Source organism: Protopterus annectens, chromosome 3.part0, assembly GCF_019279795.1.
Source record: "Protopterus annectens isolate FY-2018-M chromosome 3.part0, PAN1.0, whole genome shotgun sequence".
Classification (NCBI taxonomy): Eukaryota; Metazoa; Chordata; order Ceratodontiformes; family Protopteridae; genus Protopterus; species Protopterus annectens.
In genome coordinates, this window is record NC_056731.1 from 942,319,518 (window position 1) to 942,345,462 (window position 25,945).

Consider the following 25,945-nt stretch of genomic DNA (forward strand, 5'->3'; position numbering starts at 1 on the left):
GACAAGTTGGGCAAACTTCCAGTTGTGTATTCCATGAAGTTAGGCCCAGAGGTCAGTCCAGTAGTCAGACCAGTGAGAACAGTTCCAACAGCTAAGCAGGATAAAGTTAAGGCTCAGTTGGATAAAATGGTGCAGCAAAGTGTGATTTGTCCAGTCACAGAACCAACTGAATGGGTGTCACCTACGGTATGAGCTCACAAAAATGGCTCAGACGAAATTAGAATATGTACTGGCCCAAGAGATTTGAACAAAGCATTAATGAGACCGTACCATCCTATGCCCACAGTCAAAGAGGTCGCAGCTCTAATACTGAATGCCACTGCTTTTCTGTCTTGGATGTAGAGAGTTCATTTTGGCAAGTGATGCTTGATCGCAAATTCTCATTTCTAACCTCTTTTGGTACTCCGTTTGGCAGATACAGAATCCGAAGGGTGCCTTTTAGAATAAATTCTGCAAGTGAAGTCTTTCAGTGTGCAATGGAGCAAATTTTTTCGGGTTATCCTTGTACTATAACAGTGGATGATTTATTGGTTGGAGGCAATGGTGAAGCAGCGCATGACAGAAACCTAAAGTAAGTTTTAGACAGAGCACGTGAAATAAACTTGAAGCTCAATCCTCTGAAGTGAAAATTCAGTCTTCCAGAAGTTACATATTTAGGTCATTTATTTACCAGCAATGGCTTGACACCAGACCCGACCAAGCAAACAGCTATTCTTGAGATGTCAGCACCAGACAATGTACAAGCTCTACAGCATTTCCTAGGCATGGTCAACTACTTAGGCAAGTTTATACCAGACTTCAGTGAGTTGACAGCACCCTTAAGGGAGCTAACTCGCAAAAATGTTGCGTGGTCATGGTTAAAACAGCACAAGAAGACATTTGAAGACCTTAAGCAGAAAATTGCCACCCCACCTACATTAAGATACCATGATGTGAACAAACCAGTCACTCTTTCCTGTGATGCTTCAACATTTGGTCTTGGTACAGTTATACTTCATGAGGGCAGACCAGTAGACTATGCATCTAGAACACTTACCAAACTGAGATGCAGTATGCTTAAATTGAGAAGGAGCTTTTGGTAATAGTGTTCACATGTACCAAGTTTCATGATTATATTTATGGTTGAGCTATACAGATTGAAACTGACCACCAACCTCTAGTTACTATTCTAAAGAAGCCTATGCATTTCCAGAGATTACAAAGAATGATGCTCAAACTGCAAAAGTACAACTTCAAAATGGTCTATACGAAAGGCAAATTTCATCTATCTGGCTGATACCTTATCCCGATCACCCAGAAATACAACAGAACAGCTTGATCCAGAGAATTTTGACTTTGATGTGATGACAGTGTAATTTTTCTACCACTAGACTTGAGGAGTTGAGATCATACAAAGACTGTTCCAATTTTGCAAAAGCTCAGTCACTGCATTGATGCTAGATGGCCGTCAAAGCAATTTAGTGTACCACCTGAAATACAAATCTATTTTTCTTACAGAGATGAATTGTTGATGGAAGATGGCATTATTTTCAAAGGTCCTAAAATTGTTGTTCCTGCTTCCTTACAACACGGATATATCCAGATTTTGCATTGTGGTCACCCAGTTTTCATATCCACTAAGAGAAGAGTGAGAGAATTTGTACTTTGGCCTTTATTACTGAAAGACATTGATAAAGTACTTTCTTCTTGTTCAATATGCAATAGTACTAGACCGCATTTGCAAAGAGAACCACTTCAGCCAATTCCAGTTCCTGAACTACCTTGGTCAACAGTACCCACTGATATCTTCAAGTGGAACAATCAACCCTATTAGGTTTTGGTAGACTCTTATTCAAATTGGTTTTTGATTGACCTACTACCTAACCTCCACTGCTGTAATTGCTAAGTTGAAACGCCATTTCTCAGTCCATGGTAGTCCACACAAAGTTCTTTTTGACAATGGCACTCAATGTACTAGTCAGTTGTTTCAGAAACTTGCAAGAGAATGGGACTTTGTACATGTTACTAGCAGTCAAATGGTCTAGCTGAAAGTGCAGTGCAGAGAGGAAAGCAATTACTTGAAAGGTCAAAGCATGACAATACTGATGTGTTCTTGAATTTACTTAATCCCAGAAAAATACCCCGTGATGATATCCCTGGCTCACCTGCTCAAAGACTACTTTCTGGGCAAACCAGAACTATGCTACCATTTAACTCCAGTTTGTTGAGACCTAAAGTTAAGAACAGTAACACCACCATGGCTCAATTGTTTAAGAAGCATAATATTCAGAAGTCCAGTTACAACAGATCAAGCAGATTACTTTGTCTGTTGAGGGAAAGAGACAGTCCATATCCAGATGACGGCAGTTTCGACCAAATTGATCAGTTTACAGGCATCTGTGCCAAGCCAAGATCTTACCTGGTAGACTCCGAGGGAGTGGAGTATAGAAAAAAACGCAGACATGTTCCCGTACCAGAATCATCATCATCATCAAAACACTGTTTCTGTGATGTAGACTCCAAATCTAAGAGCAAACCAGAAATTGTTCCCATACCAGAATGTGTTCGAACATCTGATTCCATTCCTGAAAATGTTCCAAACATTCCAAAGCTTGAACATTTTGTAGAGACAGCTCCAGTTGCTAAATCCAATTCCCAGTTTTATGTCACACGATATGGCTGAAAAACTATGCCCAGTGTGAAATACGCAGCAAAGTGGACTTAACTGTAGATATATATATATATATATATATATATATATATATATACCTAATCTTGTATAATGCATGACAAAGAATTACCTGTGACAGCTGCATACCAAATAGATTCATAACATTGAATGATCTACTTCTCAAAAAGGGAGGATGTAGATTAGAGGGGTCTATATTATATGAACGAAAGTTCATATAAGCGAACGCTCTAATGAGTGAAACTCCTGGACATGGAGGTGCGTGTTGTAGGATCGGAGTACAGTAAAGACTGGAGTTTTTGCTCTTTCCTCACTGCAGTGTGATCACGGAGTTGGAATATATATTTAGCAGGGGGGTGGGGGGCACAGCCACCCACAATATTGTTTTCGATGTCCGGAATTTTAGCGTTCGCTTATATGAACTTTCGTTCATATAATATAGACCCACTTAGAGTATATGTGATAATCAACAGACCATAACAGATGTTACATTATTTCTAATAATCATTATATTATCCTCTGCAGACTATATTAATACAGTTATAAAGTAATTACAGACATAAATCCAAGTTCAGTAATTTCAGAGACAATTGTTATATTTTAATAAATCCTACATAAGTACAGTTAGTAAAACAGACCTTGCATAGGCCTGCAAATGCAAGCCCAGGCCTGCATCTTCATTTTGTATTTCATATTTTAAAGTTACTACAAAACAGACCCACGTTTAGGGGTCTCGTGTGGAATTTTAAGATTAGCTTTAACTTAACTGTAGTTTGTTAGAAATACAGTATTCTCTTTGCCTAGGCCTAGAAATGCAGCCATATTAAAGCAGACATATATCTTAATTTTACTTTTTACATGCAGTTTCAACAGAAATAAATGTTTCGATACAAATGAATAACATTCAGTCAAGAATACTGAAAAGAATAAAATGTGTTAATAAGATGTACAACACATTAACTACAAACAGGTGTGTAGAACTTGTAGAAAAAGTACAGGGTTTGGGGATTATTTAGGAGAAATAATTTAGACACAAAAGTTAGTTAGTTCGTTCAGACCGACATACAGAAAGTCAATGCAGTACAGTGCAGTCCACAGGAGTTTTGTGAGTGCAGAATTCAGAACAAATATTCAGCATTCCAGAATATTAATTATATATTCAGGAAGAAAGGAATCATTTTGAGTATAATGACTGCAGATGCTATTTCAGTTTATCAGCAGTGTTACTGGAGACTGCAAGATTTGATTCAGATATTATTGACCTCTACCTCCACTGTACATAATAAAACATTAACTGAACTACAGTGCATGCAGACTTTTACTCTGAAATTTATATGAAGATTTGGCATATAAAGAACAGACTGGCACCTGTTCAGCACAGTTCTGGATATAATTAAAAGATAAAGACGTTAACTACAGCCTCATTCGAGTTTCCTCCAGTTATTTCCTGTTTATTCCAGTATTCTATAGTTCTTTCAATTCTTACAGCCTATAACATGCACCCTTCACTACCACAATACCAGTGAGGCCAGAATGATGGCTCTCTTACCCCATATGCCAAGAATACCCAGTAAGCAGGGACACAAAGGCTATATAGTCCAGCTGGGAGAGGCCTGATAGGGGCAAGGCAAGGAGACAAGAAGCACACACAATAAAACGAAGAGTGGAGTTTGCATAGGTTTGGAAAGTGAAAGTGGAAGCTGGATATTTACAGGGATAGAGATGCAAAAATGAAGCACCTGCAAGGGCTAAGAAGCAGCAGTGATGTTTGAAGGTATGCAGGGAGAAAAACTTATCTAATGATCTGCAAATGGCCACATTACTATTAATTATGAGATCTACTAAGGGCAGCAGGTCTATTATGGTAGTAGAGATAATAAAACAAAAAAAACTACATATCATGGTCACATTACATTACAGATTCTGCACACAAAGCACATAAACTGCTACATTTGTTCTTGGAATTAGTAACAACATTTTCTTTTAAGTACTATGCACTGTTACTGTAAAAGTGTTAGTATTTCTGAAGTTGGCCTCTAATCATTTTGGAAGTCCTTCTTTTTAACAATGCCAGTAATTTACAGCACAGCATCGTACAACCACACTACAATAAACAGACAAAATGAAAAAGGTTGAAAAAGAACCATTCACTAGTTCTTTCATACATGCTTTTACCTTCTACATATACAGTATCCTACTAGGATTATTTTTTTCTTTAAATACTTCCCCCAGTATAATCCTTTTGTTTTCTGTGTAATTAGTCAACACATATTCGATCTAAAACTCTTGCTAGATAAGGTAAAGTTACACTTAAATGTCATACATCTCTGTAATCAACAACCTCATGTTTCAATAAATCAAAAAAGTATATGGAAGGTACTCTGCATTACCAATGTAATGTTATATTACATTGTCTATATTATGTTACATTTTTTCTCTTATGTAGTGTATTTATTCTTATCTGTGGTGCTTTTCTCCTTGGCCATCTTCTGAAAATAGGAGAAACTCCAGTTGGAATTGTCTGCTAAACAAACAAAGATAGATACTTAAATAAATAAAAGCTATTTCAAGAGAAAAAAGGAAATATTTACCATTTCATGTCAACTGCTTTTCCACAAAGAGGAAATAAGATTCTAAGATGATCCTTGCCATTAAGCATAACATCAACATATTTCTTCAGCATCCTGTAAGAAAACAAAACAGTTTTACTAAAAAAAAAAAAAAAAAGACTCGAGCAACAATTAATACAGGTAGACGAGTTTGAACAATTCAAAGTACATGGTAATAACAAAGTTAATGCTATTACTAGTGTTTAACTGTTATTATTACTATTAACAATGAAATTCTGTTACCTAGGAAGTAGACCTCATCCAAAGTGGACTTAATTCATCCATGCACTAAGTCACGGGAAAGGCTACAGAAAAAATGTGTGAACCCTGAGTATGTTAAGCAGTTAGCTTACAAAATGTATGCACAAGAGAAACAGCCAGCAGCTACACAAACAGTTCTTAAAATTTACAGTATAAAAGAACATATACACATATACTGCTTTAACGTATCTACAAGAAAGTTCCATGGAGAGCTTTTGGAATTTCCTCTTCTATCTCCAGTTTGGCAGAATTCTGAAATCTCTCTGGTTCCTACATCATGATGTTATATGCAAGATTATGAGAATGCACTCACTCCCCTCAGTCTCCATTTTGATATCTCATGCACTGAGTTAGTACAAGCTGAAAGGCTTCCTAATCAGAAGGTTGACACAAATGAAAGAAACATATATGAATGAGCATAAAAATCCCCAAAACTAGGAAAACCCAAACCAGATAACCTTGAAATAATATACATAAACACACATATATATGAAAATAAATTAGGTTTTGCATTTATTTTCATATGAAAATAAATATAAAGCATGAATTTAACACACCAGTTGAAAAACTAAAATAACTCCACAGCTAAATATATATTCTAACTATAATGTCATGCAATCTTATGGGAAAAAGAAATATTTTTTGTCACAAAAAAATAATTAATTTTCATTCGATCTACTAAGCGCCTGTTCTGTATTGATCTTGATCATGTCTTTTGTGACTTCACTTGAGCTTGTCACTGTCCCCAAGTTCATTTTCCTTGGTACACTTTGTACTTCTAGGATGGGTTCTCCTTCCTCTTTAATCATAGGCTGTGCATAAGACAATATAACTTATGTGGGGTTTTCTTCATTCAGAAGTTTTCTGAAATACTTTTTCCATCTCCCCTGGATAGCCTCTAAAATGGTGAGAAGATGGTTTCTGGCATACTTTATGAATAGTGCCTGCCAAACAACCATTTTTTGTCTTTCATTGCCTTGCAACCTGATACAGCTTCTTTATGCCATATGCTCAGACACTTTCCAAAAGATAGCAGAGGTCCTCTAATGCCTTGCTCATTCCCATTGTGTCTGCCTTCTTAGATTCTTTGTTAACAAGTCAACAGTCCTTCTTAGCCTGGTTCATCTTTTCTGAATCCCACTTCTTCCTGCACTCAGTCTAATAACATCTGGACTTCTGTGTTCCACCACCAGTTTTCCTTATGTGCCTTATTTTTCACCCCAGCTCAAACACAGATCTGTTCTATCCTCTTTACCATGCTGTTTTGAAATGCTATTTTTTTTTCAGTGTGTATTTTCTTTTTCCCAGAGTTGTTAGAACCACAAGTACTGAATTTCTGTGCTTCTGCTCCAATCATCTTCGAAGTCTTCAGTCTAGTCTCTGTTGATTTTAAAGCATTCTCTAACCACTGCTTGCAGCCAATTATGGCTTATGCTAAGGGCCAACCACTTCAAAGGGGATGACCTTGCAATCTTTTATTTGACCCGATGCCCTTAAGTCTACCTTAGCTGCACATTCCTGCATGTGATCTTGTGATCCTCCCTCTCTCTTGGTGAGCTATGCGTTGGCCACCATTATGCTCTTTGCCAAACAGAAGTCCAGAACTGTCTCTCCATCCACCATTATTCCTGCTGCCCCAACCATGTTGAATAATCATTCCTCATATCCTGTTAAGTCTGCTCTAATATGAAAATACAGGTGACCCTTTATACTTCGGTTCTTTTTTAATGAGGCGGTCCTGCAACTGCTAACTGAATGCCCTTTTCCTCTTCTACACAGCCTTGCTGAGAAGCATTAAGTTGAGGTCATGAAGAGTGTCACATCTTTACATTCTGACTGCATTAATCTCTCACTGATTCTGATGAAACCACTCACCATTTTCAGAAAACACCATATCAACATGATTTACAAGACTGGCCAACAGATGTCACTCCACTGCCATTTCACCTTTTCTCCTGGTTACACAGAATAGCCAGTCTCCTCCTTCCCATCATGCTATCCATTTAACCCCTGTATCCTGTCAGTGAATCTACATTCCTTGCAATAATCTTTCATTCATTTTTGGTAAGTTCACTGACTTTAGATCCAGCATATGCACTGTCGCAGGGTTGCTGGCCTTTGTGGTGGGCACATACTGGCTAATCAGATGCATTTAGACCCCCTCCAACCACTGGCACTGGTTTCTAGTGTAAGTCAGATACTCCACCCACTTACCACCAGGAAATACCAATGCCTCTTTTTTGATGCCATTAGTTCACCTGATCAAATCGTCTAAAGCCAATTTTGCACCACTGAGTGTCTAACCCTGATGTGTCTATCCTAGCTAGTGAATATTGTGCACTACAGACAATTACTTAATTGGTTGTTCCACATGACTCTTCAACCAGCAGTCACCACCTACAGTTTCTGCTGCAGCCTATGGTCCTATTCATTTTCAGATGCATTTGCTGGCAGCCCTCTCAAGTTCACCTGGGAGGGCTGAGTTTGAACCCAGTAGCTTCTGTCATTGAGATGGGAACAAGCATCATGTTTTTGGGAGATGAAACCCCAAAGAGACATATGAAGATTATGGCAACTCCACAAAAACAGTAACCACAGGTCAGAATCAAGCCCTAGAACCTGGGTATGTAGGGCAAACATCTTAACAATTATACCACCATATTAGAAGACTACACAGAATCAAAATCACACAGCTGCACTATGCTTATCATAATGATTACTATTGCAGTACAATTCATTATAAACAAAAGGATTACTATTGCTATAGCTACCAGGACCACAGGCCTGGGGTGAGAGATTTAGTATGTCCTGCAGACCCAGAAGCACAAGTGATTACTAAAAAAGACTCAAGACTATAATGGCAGAAAAAAAGGTATGGATGCAGCTCTAAGTATCTGCTTCAAGCTTGCTCTGACCTGATCATTTCTGAAGGAGGCTGCTCTACTTGCAGCTGCCTACTAAACAAGCCCTCAACTGACCTTGTAATTGTCTTCCATGGCAGTCATACCAAAACATCTGTAATTACTAGTGGTAGAAAGTTTTACTGCTGACAGAAATCCTTCATAGAGCAAAAGCAATAACAGTAGTGTAGATATAGAGGCATAAAAAATCGACAAATCACTGCCACTTTTGAGTTTTGTTTTTCAGTTTTTACACACACATCCATATGCATGTTACATTATATGTATGCATCATAACACAGCATAATAAAGTGTATAAATTGTGTTAATACTGCCTTTAAGCTAAAAGGATGCACATAAAAGCATTTTTATTGCATTATGTATCCCCTATTTAACTGGTATCCCTTTAAAGGGGGTTAAACAAGATTGATAGTCAGATCCAGGTATCAGTTCAGTAAAGGTATATGCACAAAGAGGATGCACAGCCCAAGTCAGAGGTCATCACTGGAGTAGGGATCGGAAGGCCAAGAGCAACAGCTGTCGTGAAGTGACCTTTGAACCACAAAGCAGTTTGCCAAAGAGAAAAAGAGTGAGACCTGGAAGCTGTGTACCTATTCAGAGTCAAAATCAAAGACTCTACTTTTCAGCTGCACTGAGCTCCTGTGTTTTTAAAACTGTACTGTTATTTATTTTCTCTTAAAAAAATACACATGTTAATTTTTATTTTGGAAGATCCAACTTTTAAAGTTCCATTGTGTGAATAAACCTTCTTGTCTCAGCTGCATTAGTTTGCCGCGTTACTACATGCAGTAGCAAGTTAGGCAAGTTTCACTTTAATTTTTTAGCCTGAAGTCCTATTTTAGCCTGTCACTGCCAATAAAAAATTCTCATAAAACGTGTTCTGTGGTCTGTTGGCACTGAGAAACTTTTGTGGTATTAGCTGCATTGAATCACACCACAACCTTAACAGAGATTAAGCACATCTATTTTCATCTGTTGCTTCTAAGTTTGAGCTGTGTTCCTGAGATAGTATAGCTATTTCTGAATCCCGTGATCTGTTCTTCAGACAGTTTACCTACTTAGGAGGACTATGATGTGTACATGAGACGGTATACCTGCTTTAAAAGTCTTTGCTGCATTCCTGAGACAGCCCACCTGCTTCTGCATTGCTGATGAGTAGCTTACCATGAATCAGGTCCTCCAAATGATTGCACCCATGCTGAGGTAATAGTAACAGTCACATTGTATCACCAACAGCCATATCACCACTGAGACTGGTGACCCACAGGAGGACTTGAAGGGTTATAGCATCACCTTTGAGCAGATTCCCAACAAGGAGGGATGGGACTGAGGCAACTAGGCTGGCATACTTTCTGCACAGCTGGCAGGGAAGCCTCTCCATGCATGAAAGGGTCACAATATGAAGACTATGAAAAAATTTAAAAAATGCTTGCTAGGGTCACAGTGGAGACTCAAACTTGGAAACTGCATGAGTGGACAGCAGCCTTTTTTATTTGTTTTGGTTACCTTGTTTTATGCTGTTGGTTCTTGCTGCTCACCTAGGAGTGGACTTTTTCCAAAAACTGAACAGTAAGGACCCAATTGCCCAAGTTAAAACATACAATACTTTTAAGATTGGACACAACATGTCATAATAGTATAAAATCAATGACAGAAGTGTTAGTAACTGATATGTTTAAACAGTTACTACAGAATGTGATTAAAAGTGGAAGTGGGTGTGATAAATCAACCCAACAAACTCAAAGTTTTGTTTTATTAGCAGAATGAATCTTATGACAAGAAAGTTTGTATAAGTGAGTCACCCAGAGTGTCAGAGAAATCATTTAATAAACCAAAATAATGAAATGCACATATACTATACTTTAAGTGTGGGAAAAGGAGCAGCATCACTAAGGTCTGTACTAACAAGGCTAGATTAGATACAACTGTAAAAACTACTGAAAGACTATGGAATGGGATAAGCCCTCTACTAGAATGGAGGAAATGACATTCTGGTTTTGTGCAGCTGTTACAGTAAGTGTTCTGTTTTAGTGGATGGTAAGAAACTGCAAAGGAGCTACATTCAGGTAGTATGATCACCCTTGCAAAATATTACTGAAGACTTAAGTCAAAGAAGACTGTAGAATTGATGTGCATCCATGTGAACAAGAAACAATCTCCCACTGCAGATGTTGAAGTTCAAATAGTTTGGGAAAGTGTTGCATCCTGCATCTTGTTGCAGGAGTCCCATGCACAACACATGATATGACAGCTTGGAAGGACTTCCCTCACCTTAAAGAATTATGGAACTAGTAGAGAGTGAGAAGTGCTTTTGATAAACCATATCCCCAAATTAAGGGGGTGAACTTTCTTGTCAATCAGTAAATTGCCCTCCTTTGCCTTTTTTCTGAAAAGTGTGTTAAATTTAAGTAAAATGAAGGTCAGGGTTTAATATTATAAAGCCCTAACAGAACAATGGTATGGGTGTGCATACGAAGATATAAGGAAGGCCATACAGTCCTTCCAGAATGTAAAATGTGGCTGCAGATGGGAAGCTGGTGCTAAACTGAGGGCAGAGGACACAAAAGCAGAATGTAAAGACATCACAGAAATATGCGCTGGATACTCTTTGAACTCTGAGATATTCACAGTTAAGAAAGCCACTAAAGGAAAGACACAGGGGACATGAGAAGGTGGAACAAGGTAGCTGTACTACTGAGGACCTAGCTTATAACAACTCTAAAGAGAAAGGAGGCAGGCTTAGATAACAGAACCCAATCAGGAAGAAGTAGGACATGTCTAAGGAAGAAGAAGAAAAATATAATCAGTGATTACACCTACTACTGATATGAACAATTTTTCCCAGTAGAAGAATGGAATACTGAAAACCCACTACCTGTACTAGCAAGAAAAGAGGCAGAACCCTCTACATCGTGACAGGCTACTACTGACAAAACTCCTAACTTAGCTGACCTCTAAACAAATTAGTTACAGAAGGCCCAGTGGGAGGATGAGTGAAAGAGAACATAATCAGGGTGGGGGAACCTGACTGAAACATTCTTACTTCCTATCCTTATTTTGAGCTGCAAAATGACTTACTGTATAGGATGAATAAAAGAGGAAACAATGCACCATCCTGGTACTCAGACCTTTTCAAAACTTACTGATGAGACTAGAACATAGCTACGTGCTTGTGGGGTACTAGGTAAGGGCTACACCAAAGCAAGGATCTTAGTTAGGGTTTTGCTGACTGGGCATAATGAAAGAAATTGAAAATGTTTGTGCAGGATGCTCTAAGTGGCAGAAAATATCTCCAAACCATGGCTTTAAAAATCTCCTAAATTTTCATGCCTATAACAGAGATACCTTTTGAGTGGACTGTGACAGACATCACTGGACCATTAGTCTGGTCCAATAATGGATTTTACTATATATTTGTAATCCTATATTATCACACTAAGTGCCCCAAATTAACCTGATTATGAAAAGATAACCCTAAAGTTACAGCAATGAAATGTATCCTACTGTTCTCTAGAGTGGGGATATCAAATGAAATACTTACTGATTAGTGAACCCCATTCATGTCTAAAGTAATGCATCATCTGTGCCAAGGTTTTAAAGTGAAACAACTTAAAATCTCAATGTATCACTCCAGATGGATAGACCAATACAGAGTTTCAACAGGACCCTGAAATCCACACTAAGATAAGTCACTGAGGAGGATGGGAAGAATGGAGACCAGCTACGTCCTTACCGCTCATCTGCCATCAGGGAGTACCATAGGCATCAACAGTATTTAGCCCTTTTTGACCTACTGTATGACAGATACTCTTCGAAGCTATTGGACCTCATTAAAGAGAGAGGAGAAGAAGAAAAGATCCTGTTCAAAACTGCACCAGGACATTTTGGCAATATAAAGACAGAGTACAGGTAGCAATGCTCATAGTCAGAAAGCATACGGAGAGGAAAACAGGCCACACAACAAGGGCTATACAACAGGAATGCAAGGAATAGAGATGTGACTGTTTAAACTTGTCAGTTATGATTAGACTTAGTACCCTCTATACAGAGCACATTTTTAGTGAAAATGCAGGTACCATTTGACATCACAGAGAAAATAAGTGGCATAAATGATAAAGTCAGACAGATAGGTAACAGACTACCCAAGCAAACATATTACAGCAACATTTTAAAGATCTCAAAACGGGTAAAATCAGCTATGGAAGTTTGGCAGTGAAGGCCAGGGAACTTGACAAAAAAATGCCTTTTCTACCTCTAATGACCTGTGTCAATACAATGTCCTCCCATCACGCATCCAAGGTGCTTCAATTTCCTGTTGATGGACATGGGGTCCTTAAACCTCTTGCCCCCTATGCATCTACATATTTACATGATAATCGTACACTCCGGAGACTGGGATTTATACCAGCTGTAATTAACATCCATAGAAAAAACAGGACTGACAGTAAATCCTCCTAAATGTAAAATTGGTTATGATGGATCTAAAGTACCTCAGCTATGTTAACACACAGAGGGTTAAGACTCCAAACGGTTAGTGAGCTGCTTCCTGTAACCAGAAGGTACAAGGTTTGATTCTACACCCACCCACCCCCAATTTACCTGCTGTGTGACTATGCGCAGGTCACTTAACCAGACAATACTCCCAGGCTGAATCTAAAAAAAAAGTCCATATAAATCAGTACAAATACAAATAGATAAATAAATAGAAAGGGAAAGGAACATTCCATTTGTTTTTGAGGAGAACATTGACTAGGAGAGATGCTAAGTGTTCTGTTATTGAATGTAAACACTTAGCAATTAAGTGGGCACTCAGATCACTGAAGTACTACTTGCTAGGTACAGTTTCCCTACAGTGGTTATACCAATAGAAAGAAGGTACTATGAAATTGTGTAGATGGGTCTTGTCTTTGCAGCCTTTCAAATTTAAAGTGTAACATGGATCTGACTCCAACCATCACAATACAGATGGTATGTTGAGGGCAAAAAAATAATCTCAATAGCTTCTCAATGGCATGAAAAAATAAGTTATGTCTTACCATAATGTTCCATCTGAACTGTTGATCCTCGTTCATGTCATTACGCCTGGGTTATCGGTTCTGTCCTCGGAACCGAGCCGGCCATCTTCCAAGCTCGCAAGAGCCACAAACTCTTGAGCTAAACTCTTACCCACAATTCCCCTCTCCCTGTTACCCCAGATTGAGTTTGCAAGTCAAAGGAAGCAGAGGCTACCTCTGTTCAAAGAACCTAACGGAACCGGATGATGAGATCCACTACAAACCTCAGAAAAGGGAAGGAGGGAGGGTCGTAATGACTGAACGAGGATCAACATTACAGATGGAACATTATGGTAAAACATAACTTCTTTATCTGATATTGTTAATCCTCGTTCATTCCTTACGCCTGGGACAGAGTCCCCAGCTACCTTTATCCCTGGGAGGTTCTCATGGAAGGACATTCCTGAGCACCATTGAACCAAAGGACGCTCTTCCTCTGGAGGCCAAATCCAATTTGTAATGGCTGATGAAGGTATGGGGTCTAGCCCAAGTTGCGGCTGCACAAATGTCAGGTAAAGAAGCTCTAGCATGAAAGAAAGCAGAAGTTGCAACCGACCTAGTGGAATGAGCCCTAACGGCTGTAGTCAGACGGATATCGTGAGTTTTGTAAATAAATGTTACAGTCTTTTAACCATTTAGCCAATGTGACCTTAGAAACAGCACATCCAAGTCTAGGACCAGAATAGGCCAGGAACAGCTAATTTGATTTGCGAGAAGCCTTAGTTCTGTCCAGATAGAAACAAAGTTGCCTGTGAATGTCAAGGTTATGTAGGCAATACTCTCCCCTGTTAGAATGATTGGGAAAGAAAACTGGCAATTCAATGGATTGGTTAATGGACATTTCAGAGATCACTTTTGGCAGGAAGGAAGAATTAGTTCTCAATGACACTCTATCTTTATGAAAGATTAAGTAAGGCTGTTTGATGCACAGAGTTTAAAGTTCAGAGATACGTCTGGCAGAAGTAATAGCGACCAAGAACAAAGTTTTCCAAGAAAGAAACTTGAGGTTGCATGAAAAAAATGGTTCAAAAGGAGCCGCAGTCAACGCTTGCAGGACTAAAGACAGATCCCATGGTTGGCTAGGTTCTCTAAAAGGGGGTTTTCAAATGATTTACACCTTTTAGAAAAGTCTTGCATAATTTGTGTGACATAAAAGAAGAGTCATGGACACCATTGTGAAAATTAGATATTGCGGCCAAATGAACTCGAATGGTAGAAGCAGATAGGCCGGATTGGAATAAACTGGACAGGTACTCCAGTACTACTGGCACTGGTGCTGAAAAAGGGTCTATCTCTTTTTCCTTCAGCCAAATGGTAAACCTTTGCCACTTGCTGAGATAAGTAGTTCTGGTGGAAGACTTATGAGATGCAATAAGAATGTCACGTACTGGGGAAGAAAGATCAGTCTGCCTGGCAATCACTGGAAGTGGAGGAACCAAGCTGTGAGCTTCATGCTGTTCAGGTTGGGGTGAATCAGGTTCTGTGGATAGGAGATCAAAATCGGAGTTGGATCAAGAATCCATGGTTGATCAAGCAGGTGAAGCCATAAGAAGGGGAACAAAATTTGCCAAGGCCAATATGGCACAATGCGGATAATCTTGCTCTTCAACCAGCGGGCTTTCTTCGGGAACTGGGGAATGAGAGGAAGAGGGGGAAAGGCATAAAGCAGACCCGAGGGCCAATCGTGGACTAGAGCGTCCCTGGGTGACCGTCTCCGAGGGAGAATCAGGGCGAAGTAATTGCTGCACTTGTAGTTGGTTGGGGATGCAAAAATGTCACAGCAAGGGAAACCCAGCAGTTGAAAATCTCCGCCACTATAAGAGGATTCAGAGACCACTGGTGTGGTTGCAGAACACACTTGCTCAATCTGGCTGCTATCACGATGGAATTCCCTGGAATGAGCATTGCTAAAAGAAAGCGGTTGGTAGCCATTGCCCATTGCCATATCCTCATGGCTTCCCGACAAAGTGGGTAGGATTTGGTTCTGCCTTGTTTGTTGATGTACCAGACTACAGTCATGTTGTCTGATTGTATTGCAATAGTCCCTGATGGAAGGAGGGGATGAAATGCTTGTAACGCTAAAAACACCACCCTCAGTTCTAGGACATTTATATGCAGATGAGCCTCTAGGTCCAACCACGTGCCTTGGACTGTCTTCCACTGAAAAATCCCCCACCCCCACCCCATCAGGGAGGCATCCGTGGTCATTGTGGCTTTGAGTTGTTGGGGTGTGAAGGAGCGAGACCATTGTGACGGTTCTGCGACATTCACCAAATTAAGTTTTGTTTGCATCTCTGAGTCACCCAAATCTGGAATGAGAAAGGAAACTGAAACGGGTACCACTGGGTGGGTAGCAACCATTGTAAAAGCCTCATGTGAAATCTCGTGAGGGGGACAATGGTGATGGAAGCTGCCATGGAACCCAACAGCTGGAGAACAGAATGTGCTGTTGATCTTTCCCTTGAGAGGATGGGTGTGAGTTGTTGTTTTATCCTTAAGATTCTGCGCTCTGGGATCGATGCCATGCAGTTCTTTGTATCCAACAAGACCCCAGTGAATTCTATGGATTGGGATGGGGATAGGTTGGATTTTTACCAGTTTATAGTTATACCTAAACTTTCTGCAGTGTGAAGAGAGTATGCCAAGGCTTTTTCCAATAGATGTCCGGTGGGAGCGGTGATGAGCCAGTTGTCTAGGTATGGAAACACCCGGAATCCTTGCAGTCGCAGGTGAGCTGTGACAACTGCCATGAACTTGGTGAACACTCTGGGGGCTGTAGAGAGTCCAAACGGCAGTACTCGGAATTGGTAATGACTGGCTCCCACACGGAGGCGAAGAAATCTTTTCGATGGTCTGTCCACCTTTATGTGGTAGTACGCATCTTGAAGATCTATAGAGCATATCCAATCACCTGCCTCCAATAATGGAAGGATAGACTGTATTGTGACCATCTGGAATTTCTGTAGTTCTACAAATTTGTTTAGCACACTTAGATCCAAAATTGGTCTCCAGTCCCTGGTCTTTTTTGTCACTAAAAATAATCTAAAGTAGAATCTGGATCCTATCTGGTCTGGTGGGACTATTTGGATGACTCTTTTTCTTAGTAGCTTTGAAATCTCTAATGCTGCTTCTACCCTTTGACTGGGTGGAAAGTCAGGTAAGCTCCTTAGTGGGGCAGGACAAAGATCGAAGGGAATATGATGACCTCTGGTTATCTCATGTACCCAAGAATCGGTGGTAATGGTTAGCCAAGCAGAAGGGTACAAAGAGAAATGACCCCCAACCGCTTCCAGAGGAAAGTAGTTGGGCTGCTCTTCAGGAGCGCTGGTAGGACTGGCCAGAGAATGAATCTCTGGAACCCTGGTTACGCAGACTTCCTCTGCCCTGAAAGGGGCGTCTTCCATATGAGTTTCTCCCTCTGCCCCTAGGGGAAAACTCAGCTCGTGTGTCACGGAAAGAACCCTGAGATTTTTTGTGCCACATTTTCCCACTCTTCTGGTTTCTGGAGAAAGCCTGTTGAGGAGAAGAATAGCAGACACCCACAGCAGAAAGGGTCTTACTGTCCTGTTCACACCTAGCCAGTGTGTCTTTAACCTTGGGTCCAAACAACAAAGAGGCTTCAATGGGAGCGTTCAGAAAGGAAGCCTTTAAAGGTTCCGTGAAATCACACAAGCGCATCCAGGCATGCCGTCTCATGACTATACCTGCACCCGCAGCTCCTTCTGATGCATGAGAAATCTGACGAATGGAGGAGTTCGAAATCGATTCAAGGGTGGCTAACTGTGAGGCCACTTTGTCCCGGACCTCATCAGACACAGCTCCGGACAAGATTCCAGAGAGCTCAGAAATTAAGTCTCTTTGAAGCTTGGTAAAATGCGTCATATAATTCAGGGACCTGACAGCAAAGTTCGCTGATGCAAAGGTACACATCCCTAATCTGTCCAGCACCCGGGACTCTTTGTTGGGCAGGTGGACAGTCTGGCTTTCTTCCGCCAGATCCTTCTTTGTTGTGGCCACCACCACCAAGGCATCTACAGGAAGATCTTTGGACCAGTGAGGCTCACTATCTGGAGGGGACAGGATTTTATCTGGCCTGTGGGGAATGGCATCAACGGCATCAGGAGCCTTCCATGCACACTGCACGAAGAGCTGGACAAGGTCATCAGCAGGTGGAGTAACCCAAGAGGTAGGGGACCGGGCACGAAAGGGCTGCATGAACACAGACTCTTCAGAGGTCAGGTTAGACATCCGCCAATCACCTCTCTGCTTAAGTATTTTGAGGACATCTCCAAAGGATACCTCAGAGGGTGACTGAGGGAACCCTTCCCCATCATCAAAGTCTGTGTCTTCTGTGAGGGACTCTTCTGGGGAGTCCACGTGCTTCCTCTTACATTAACTCTTGCGATGAACTTCCTCAGGGGGAGAATATGAAGAAGACAGCACAAAAGGGACCTCCAGTGGGAGTGTGTCCTGAGGCCCTTGTACCCGGTGTCCGCCAGAGGTGCCTTGTGTAAATTGTGGTCCAGTGGAGGACAGGGGCACTGATAGCACAGGATTGCCAACAGACACAAGAGCCTTCTCCATGAGTTGAAAGGCTGGTCCACCTGAGGAAGTCACACCCCATCAGCCCGCCGACTCGGAGTGCCTGGATGGCTGTGAAAAACTGGGGTATGTACGTCACAGCTAGCATCCAGAGCAGTGACTGGAGTGACCGGTCTCTCCTGCCCCAAAGGCAACTGCGACTCCTTAGTGAGGTCCATGAAAGGAGCCGAAGTGAGAGAAGTCTGTGCTACAGCAGGGGGTTTCAAAGGCAATGAAGGAGGAGAATAAGTATGAGTCCTTGGGGAAGGGTGATCACCTCCGAAGGAAGACTAGTTCCTGGAGGGTTCGATACCTCTGGCCAAAAGCAATTGATCCACAAGGCACACCACATCATGTTCTGAGAGCCTTCTAGTGGATCTCATAGACATAGCTGAAGGGGAGTCAGGTCTATCCAAGGATGCAGGAAACTCGGTGCCCACAAAGGGGGTCTTTGGACGTTGCTAAAATAGGTGACTGCACCGAAAACAACGGAGCCGTTAAGGCTTGTACTACTGGCGTCTGCACCAAGGAAATCCTCAGTGCTGAAGATGAGGTCAGTGCCGAAGTGGTAGTTGGCAATGTGGTAGGTGCCGAAAGAGTCTATGCGGAAAACGAGGTGGTCGGTACCAAGAGAATAGTCGGTGCCATGAAAACAGTCGGAGTCAAAACAGGAGCGGACATCGGAACAGTCATCAATGCCGAATAGGTCTAAATCGAGGAAAAGGTTAGTGCCAGTAAGGTAGACTAAACGGAGGGGCCCCTCGGTTCCGATGAGGTATAGGGCACAAAACTCCGAAGTAATGGTAGGTGCCAAAGGCTTCGGTGCCAAAGATCTAGGCACTGAAAGCCTTGGGACCGAGGAAGTCAAATCCGAACTAGAAAGTTTGGCCTTCTTAGGTCTCGGTTCCTGGTTGTCCCCAGCAGGAGATGACGGGAGAGACTTGGCCTTCTTGTGTGCATCTCTTTTCTTATGGGAACTAGGAGGGGTTGAAGCCTCTGACCCAGAAATAGCCTCTGAAAAGGAAGATTTAAGCAGTCCCTTTAAAATCAGTTCATTTTTCCTTTCCACCAAAGTCCTGTTTGAAAAATTAGCACAAATCCCGCAAGGTGGGTCAACAGTCAAGTGAGGCACACCCAAACAGTAAACACATAATGCATGTGCATCCGAAATAGGCAATTTATGCCCACAATCCACACATCTTTTAAATCCCGGATCATCTTTTTTCTCTGCCATGATAGGAGAAAGAAATAAAGGGAAGGAAGAAGATACCAACAATGGTACGAGAAATACCCAAAGGTAAAGCAGGAAAGATTTTACCAACGATGGTAAAGGAGTTACCTCACGGTATGAAGAAAGAAGGGCTAGAAAAAAAACCCAAAAAGGAGTTACTAGATGCGATAGGGTAAGATAACTATCTAACAAAATTAGAACAGAGAAAAACTGCAATACAATAAAGTATTATCAAAGAAGTCTATTTAACTCAAGAGAAGTGGCTTGACACGACTGAATGGCGATGCGGCAAAGAAATCTGGAGTAACAGGGAGAGGGGAATTGTGGGTAAGAGTTTAGCTCAAGAGTTTGTGGCTGTCGCGAGCTTGGAAGATGGCCGGCTCGGTTCCGAGGTCGGAACCGATAACCCAGGTGTAAGGAATGAACGAGGATTAACAATATCAGATCTGATGGTTTCAAGTTGTCAGCCTACAGGAGACAAAAGTAACATACCATGGCGTTTTTTCACTAGTAAAGTATACAGACTGTGTTAATACTGGTTAAAGAATGAATGCAAAAAATAGTGTTTTATTTGCATTTACTCTCTATAAAATAGGTGTCCCTTTAAGGGCGGGAGTTGGAGTGTTAAATACAGCTGCCAGTAAGAAAAAGGCGTCAGCAATTGTATACAAAAGAAAAAAGGTTCCACAGCCCAGGTCAGAATCAGTGAGAAGTTACTTACATTAAACAGAGAGATACCAAACGTGGAAAAGGGCATTGGAAAAGAGATGTTTGATCTGCAAGACATTACATCAGAGACAGAAAGAGAGAGACCTAGAGCCTGTTTATCTGGAGAAGACCAAACCAGAACCTTTACTTTCAAGTTATAGTCAACACCTGTGTTTTCTAAAACATACTATGATTTGGAAGATCCAACCTTTAAATTCCATTTTGTAAATAAAATTGTTTTATACAAAAGACTTTTAACTCATCTGCATTAATTTGCCTCAAGAATATTTATGAAGCAAATTAATGGCAGACATCTCCTGACAGTAACAGAAAAATTATTCCATAATCCTAGAAGGTGTTGTATAACATATTTGTCATTTCTTTGTTGTAACGGTACATATTTTTAGTATTAGGTTCCTCCAGCAGAGTATTTGAGGCACTGACCTTCACACAGAACCTTACCTCATTAATACCTATGTTCAATGGAATATCACACCTCTAGCAGCCTACACACATCTTGCATTCCAGAGCATTTTCTGAAAAATAATCTAAAAAGGTTAAGATGAACAAAAGTAAATATTCTGTGAATAATAACAGCTATTAAAACTGTACAATTTGCAATTCTATCAGTAATACATATTCTTTGCAGTGATAAGAGTAAGTGTATTCGTATTCTTTCCATAAATACTATAATGTATTACAATACACACAAACCCAAAATTATATTTTTTGCTGAAGTTCCACGATTTACCATATCTTGGAATCTGTACAACCCTAGACATAAATTGTTAGAACATTTTTGTTAACCCTACATAAGATTTCACATAACAAAAATTCCTAGGCAAGTGCATATTTATTGAGATATTTACAGAAATATGAAAACATAAGTTTTATTGTATAACTGGAAGAATAAATAATAAAGAATGTTTTTTAAGATGTGCAACTTACAGTGTAAATTTCAAAGACAAATTCATTCGAGAACATTTAAAGTTAAGTATTATATACATATGAAAATATTGTTTATTTTCATAATTACTACCAAACATCTAGCAATATACCAGGTATAGTGTGATAAAAAGGACACTGACAATGAATTTTTCTGTCTCCCACCATGGCATATCACACCATACCCCTCAATAACATGTAGGACTCAGTTATGAAAATATGAACATAAATATGAAAATGTGAATAATAAGTGATGAACAGTAATTCATTTCTCTACTGTAATACATCCTAGATTAACAATCTTGCTGTTATTTTAACAAGTCCTTGCATTTATTAATATTGTCCATTATTAGCTGGTAAGTCACTTGCCTTCAGTGGAAGGTTGGGCGCTGGGCTGGCAACTCAGCACCATAAAACTCCACTGCCAATCATGAGCGGACAGGTGATCCGCTGTGGCGACCCCTAACTGGGAAAAGCCGAAAGAAGAAGATTAGCTGGTAAGTCACTTAGCAAATAAAGCCAGGCCTAAAAAAGTTCTGGGCGCCATAATAAGCTATGGGTGAGAACTGAAAGTATATAAAAATGGAGCTAGACTATTCAGAGGAAAAAAATAGAATATATTGACAGTTCCTGCAGTCTTTCTGAATAGTTCTAGTTTGTAACCCTGTAATTTTTCAAGTAATGAATTACTGTATTTTTTTCAGTTTTTGTATATATTTATTTTTTGCTTTATACTTCACTACTCTGCTAACTAACAGTTGACATTGCCTCTCCTCTCCTCTTTCACTGGGTCTACCACTCTCTCCTGTCCATCCCCGGACTTATTCTGACCTATGCTCAAGTCATCCTGGTGCAGTATCATATTGCTGCTATGGTATTTTAGCTTTAATCCCCAACTTCCGATTTCCCCTTGTACACACCTGTACATCTGACAGTCAGATGTGCAATGGGGATGTGCTGTGTATCATCTTACCTCAGAAGAGAGTCACCCAGTGTCCCTCTGCCTATATCAACTTAGGACAGTACTCCCTTATGTGCCCCCAGCTGCCAGCAGGGATCTAACACAAGTAGCATCCTGCACACACTCTTCCCCATGATAGACACTCTCCTCCTTCCCCTGCTACACCTCAGACAGTCGCTAACTGAACCCAGGTCGCCTGGCCATAGTTACAGCTTTATCCCTCTATACCATGATATGGATTTACTTTTTCAAGTTACTTTAGATAGCTTGTTTAAAGACTACAACAGAGTACTGTTTTCAATAATAGGTTGGACGAGTGAGGTATAATTCTGTGCTGTGGTCTTTGACAATTTCGTCCAGGGAATTCTTGTTTATGAAGTCTCAAGCTTGGGGATGCAGAAAGTGATTATAGCACGGGAAGTTTCATACAAAACAAAAATAAATTTTCTACGATTTGATTTGATTCCTTTATACATGAGATTTTGTGTGTGCTTCTTTAAAAAAATAACAAGAGCCTCCAAGTAAGATGAATTATGAAAAAGCAGATGTGACTATGAATAATTACACTGTCAGGAGTACAGAACAGGGAGCCACAGAAGTATGCAACAAGCCTAGTGTGGTGAGATGAAGAAAGATTTGTCATTTTGGAGAAAAAAGTTCTAAACTTTGAAAATGTCAATGGTGTAAAACAAAAAAGTAAGTTGAAAGTATGGTACAATGTAAGAGAAGATACAGAAACTATAGACTCTATAGTTAAGTATATGAAAGAAGGAAGATGAACAGAAACTGAGGAAGGAGAAAAAGCATCAAATAGGTTGAAAGATACAGAACAGAAAGGGAAACACACCCAAATTAAGAAACAAGCAAGAAATTACGGTCTGAGATACATAGGAGAACAGGAAACTTAGCTATTAAGAAGGAAAAGGAGAATTACTGAAACATCTCAAAAGATTTTTAAGAAGAAAAAAAAACAGCTCCATAGCATAGGGGTAGAAATGCCTTACTATACCCACAGGCAAAAAAAGTTTGAACAGAGGTTTGGATGCTTGTAGCAGCTGTCTGAGTGAGAGTAGTATGGCTCAACACAAGGGTATCACCTAGCCAGAGCACTATGTGTTATCCAGTAATACCCCAGCCAACAGGGCCTGCACTGTCATGGTGCTTAGCACTAGAAAACCCAAGGGCAATTCAGTGTGCAGAGACATGCCCTGGGACACAAAAGAAGGTGGCTCCAGGAAAAAATGACGAGAGGGGAAGTGATCCCAACAGGCAGATGTTAGGTCACCCTTATAAGAGCAGCAATCTGGCCTGCTCTCTACCACCAAACACTTACAAGTGAATGGAAGGGCTGATCACAATCCCTGGGGGGGAGCGAATGGGTTATAGGGCTCTCACTCAGCCTAGGGATGCCTGGTTCATGTTCCTAAAATGAATGGACTGACTGTGGATTAGGGGTGCTGTCAGCGATATTTCAGTTTAGGGTACACTACCTTGGAGGGCAGATCACATTACTTTATACCATCTCATCTGTCAGACACAGTCCAATGATGTTTCTGCCTACTTAAAGGAACAGCACTAAATGGTTAACAGGGTTATTAACATAGACACATTGTTGCCTCCTCAAAAAAATTTTAATTCTTCACTTACAGGTTGGAAACCCCAAACCCTTTCAGTGTAGAACTTCGAGGTATTTAAAGCTCAAAATGAGGAACATTCCTCGTTTTGAGTTACCAGCTTTGGCCATTTTGGTCTGTCTAACATACAAATGCAGCTGCTGACTATCAGTTAAAGTAAGTGTGTGTGTGTGTGTGTGTGTGTGTGTGTGTGTGTGTGTGTGTGTGTGTGTGTGCGTGTGTGTGTGTGCGTGTGCGTGTGTGTGCGTGTGCGTGTGTGTGTGTGTGTGTGTGTGTGTGTGTGTGTGTGTGTGTGTGTGTGTGTGTGTGTGTGTCTGTGTGTGTGTTTAGTTTGTATGTATTTATTTGCCTTTGTTGATCGTTAAAGTCCAAGTGGGCAAAGCCCACTTTCAGTGGAAGACTGGGATGAAAAGTTTTTATAAGTATAAAGTAAAACATTTTAATAACTTTGTGAGCTTTCTAGTTAGTTAAAGTTTTTAGTAAGCTGTAAGTAAGGTTTTCCACATTTGCCCATTTGTTCCACAGTATGATACGGGGTGTTCCACATTCTTGTGACAGAAGGACAAGAACTATGGTATTTCGTGTTGAAATAAATATTCTCCCATTGACATGGGGAAAAAAACGTAGAATTGATTTGTGCTGTAAAACATTTAGAGGGTTAACAGTCATTGACAGCATATATTGCTGTCACTCAACTATGCCTTCAATTGCATTCTTTCATCACTCAACTGAACTTGTCCAATGCTGGTGCAGCAATGGGGAATGTGCGCCCTAAACTGAAATACCACTATGTAGTCATCAGACAAGGTCAAAGGAGGGTGCAAAAAAAAAAGATTTTAAGTGCTAATGGAAGAATAGACTAATGAAGAACAAAATGAAGGCAATACAAAAGATTATCTGTCATTAGAAAACCAAAGAAGACTTAAAAAGGAAAGCCTAAAAGATGAGGCAAAAAATTCTGACAGATGATTAAGTCTGAAGGCAAACAGTATTCAAGTAAAGAAAAAAGTAAAATGCTGTTCTGACTTTCATTAAGAAAACAGCTTGAAAAGACATAAGGAAAGAACAAATAAAAAATATTGATCAGAATGAGTATCTGAATTTACAGAGAACATTTTTCTGCAAAACAATAAGGCTAAAGAAAAGAAGCCTTGTATCTAAATAAACCTTTCCTATTTATGTCATATGTTACTATATGGGAAGACCAGAATTTGAAAATAACTCTAGAGGCAAGAGAAAAATACAACTTGGCCTAAGAGAAGTGGGTCCTATAAAGGAAATGTTTGTGTTTAATGCAAGAATGTGAATGTAGCATTGTGAGTGGGTTTAAGGTAAGTGGGTGAAGCACAGAAGTGGCTAGACGGGATTGGATGTCATAGTGGTGAAAATATAGGAGAAGACAGTTTTAAAAGGGAAATAGGTGAAACTTTGCGGCAAGGGTGTGATAAATTGGAAAACAAGGGTATTTTTATTCAGGGTGATTATGCTAAAAGACTTGTGGATAAAGTGGGAAGGGAATGGATGAGATGTGAGCATTTTTTGAAAATAAAACGAGTTAAGCTGGGAAAACGGAGGGAGATGTGTGAGATATGAGAAGATACTGGATGTGTTTTCATTTTTTTTAATTTATTTCGTGACAAACGGAAATTAAGTTTTACTTATACTGTGAAGATGGTGAAGTTTGGAAAATGTTTATACAAGTGTACAAGTACACAGACACACACAAAGCAAGACAGGCCAGCAGTAGGCAACGTACATTTCTACACTTAAAACCACTGAAAAACAAACTCTTTGGTATAGGACTTACAGCATCACTTTTCAGAGTACAAGATCCATATTTAAAACATGAATTCATCATTATTAATAAAAAGTGAGAAGAAAATAAGGAATATGAACATTTTTAAACAATTACTCAAAATGTATGGAAGATGAAATAAAGATGTTTCAATTTTTTGCTATTTAACCCTTTCTGAATTTCTAAAGGATTTTTTGTTCCTTGTACTATTTTTACTTTTGGCATTTCAATACAAAATAAAATTACAGCACTACACTTCCAAGGGGGTTGCACTTTAAGTAGAACAGTCTTGACAAGATAGAAGAAGAAGAAAAGGAACTAAGTGAATTACCTTATGCAGTAGCACTGCAATTGCGTAATATTCATTACTACCAAGCAATGAGTCTAGTGAATCATGAAGTGCAGTGGATTAGCAAGGAGGAAGTAAGGACAGCTATGAAGAGGATGAAGAATGGAAAGGCTGTTGGTCCAGATGACATACCTGTGGAAGCATGGAGGTGTTTAGGTGAAATGGCAGTGGAGTTTCTAACCAGATTGTTTAACGAAATCTTGAAAAGTGAGAGGATGCCTGAGGAAT

The 25,945-nt window shown here is 40.1% G+C and overlaps 1 protein-coding gene across 5 annotated transcripts in view; it reads right to left on the reverse strand.

Annotated features, from left to right (window-relative positions):
* TPMT (thiopurine S-methyltransferase) overlaps positions 1-25,945 on the reverse strand; it is an 857,398-nt gene that overhangs the window by 575,706 nt on the left and 255,747 nt on the right. For all 5 annotated transcript variants that reach the window (XM_044065272.1, XM_044065269.1, XM_044065268.1 and 2 more), the window contains exon 3: positions 5,260-5,352. In XM_044065272.1, the coding sequence (XP_043921207.1) occupies positions 5,260-5,352 (93 nt within the window). The remainder of the gene's footprint in view (positions 1-5,259; positions 5,353-25,945) is intronic.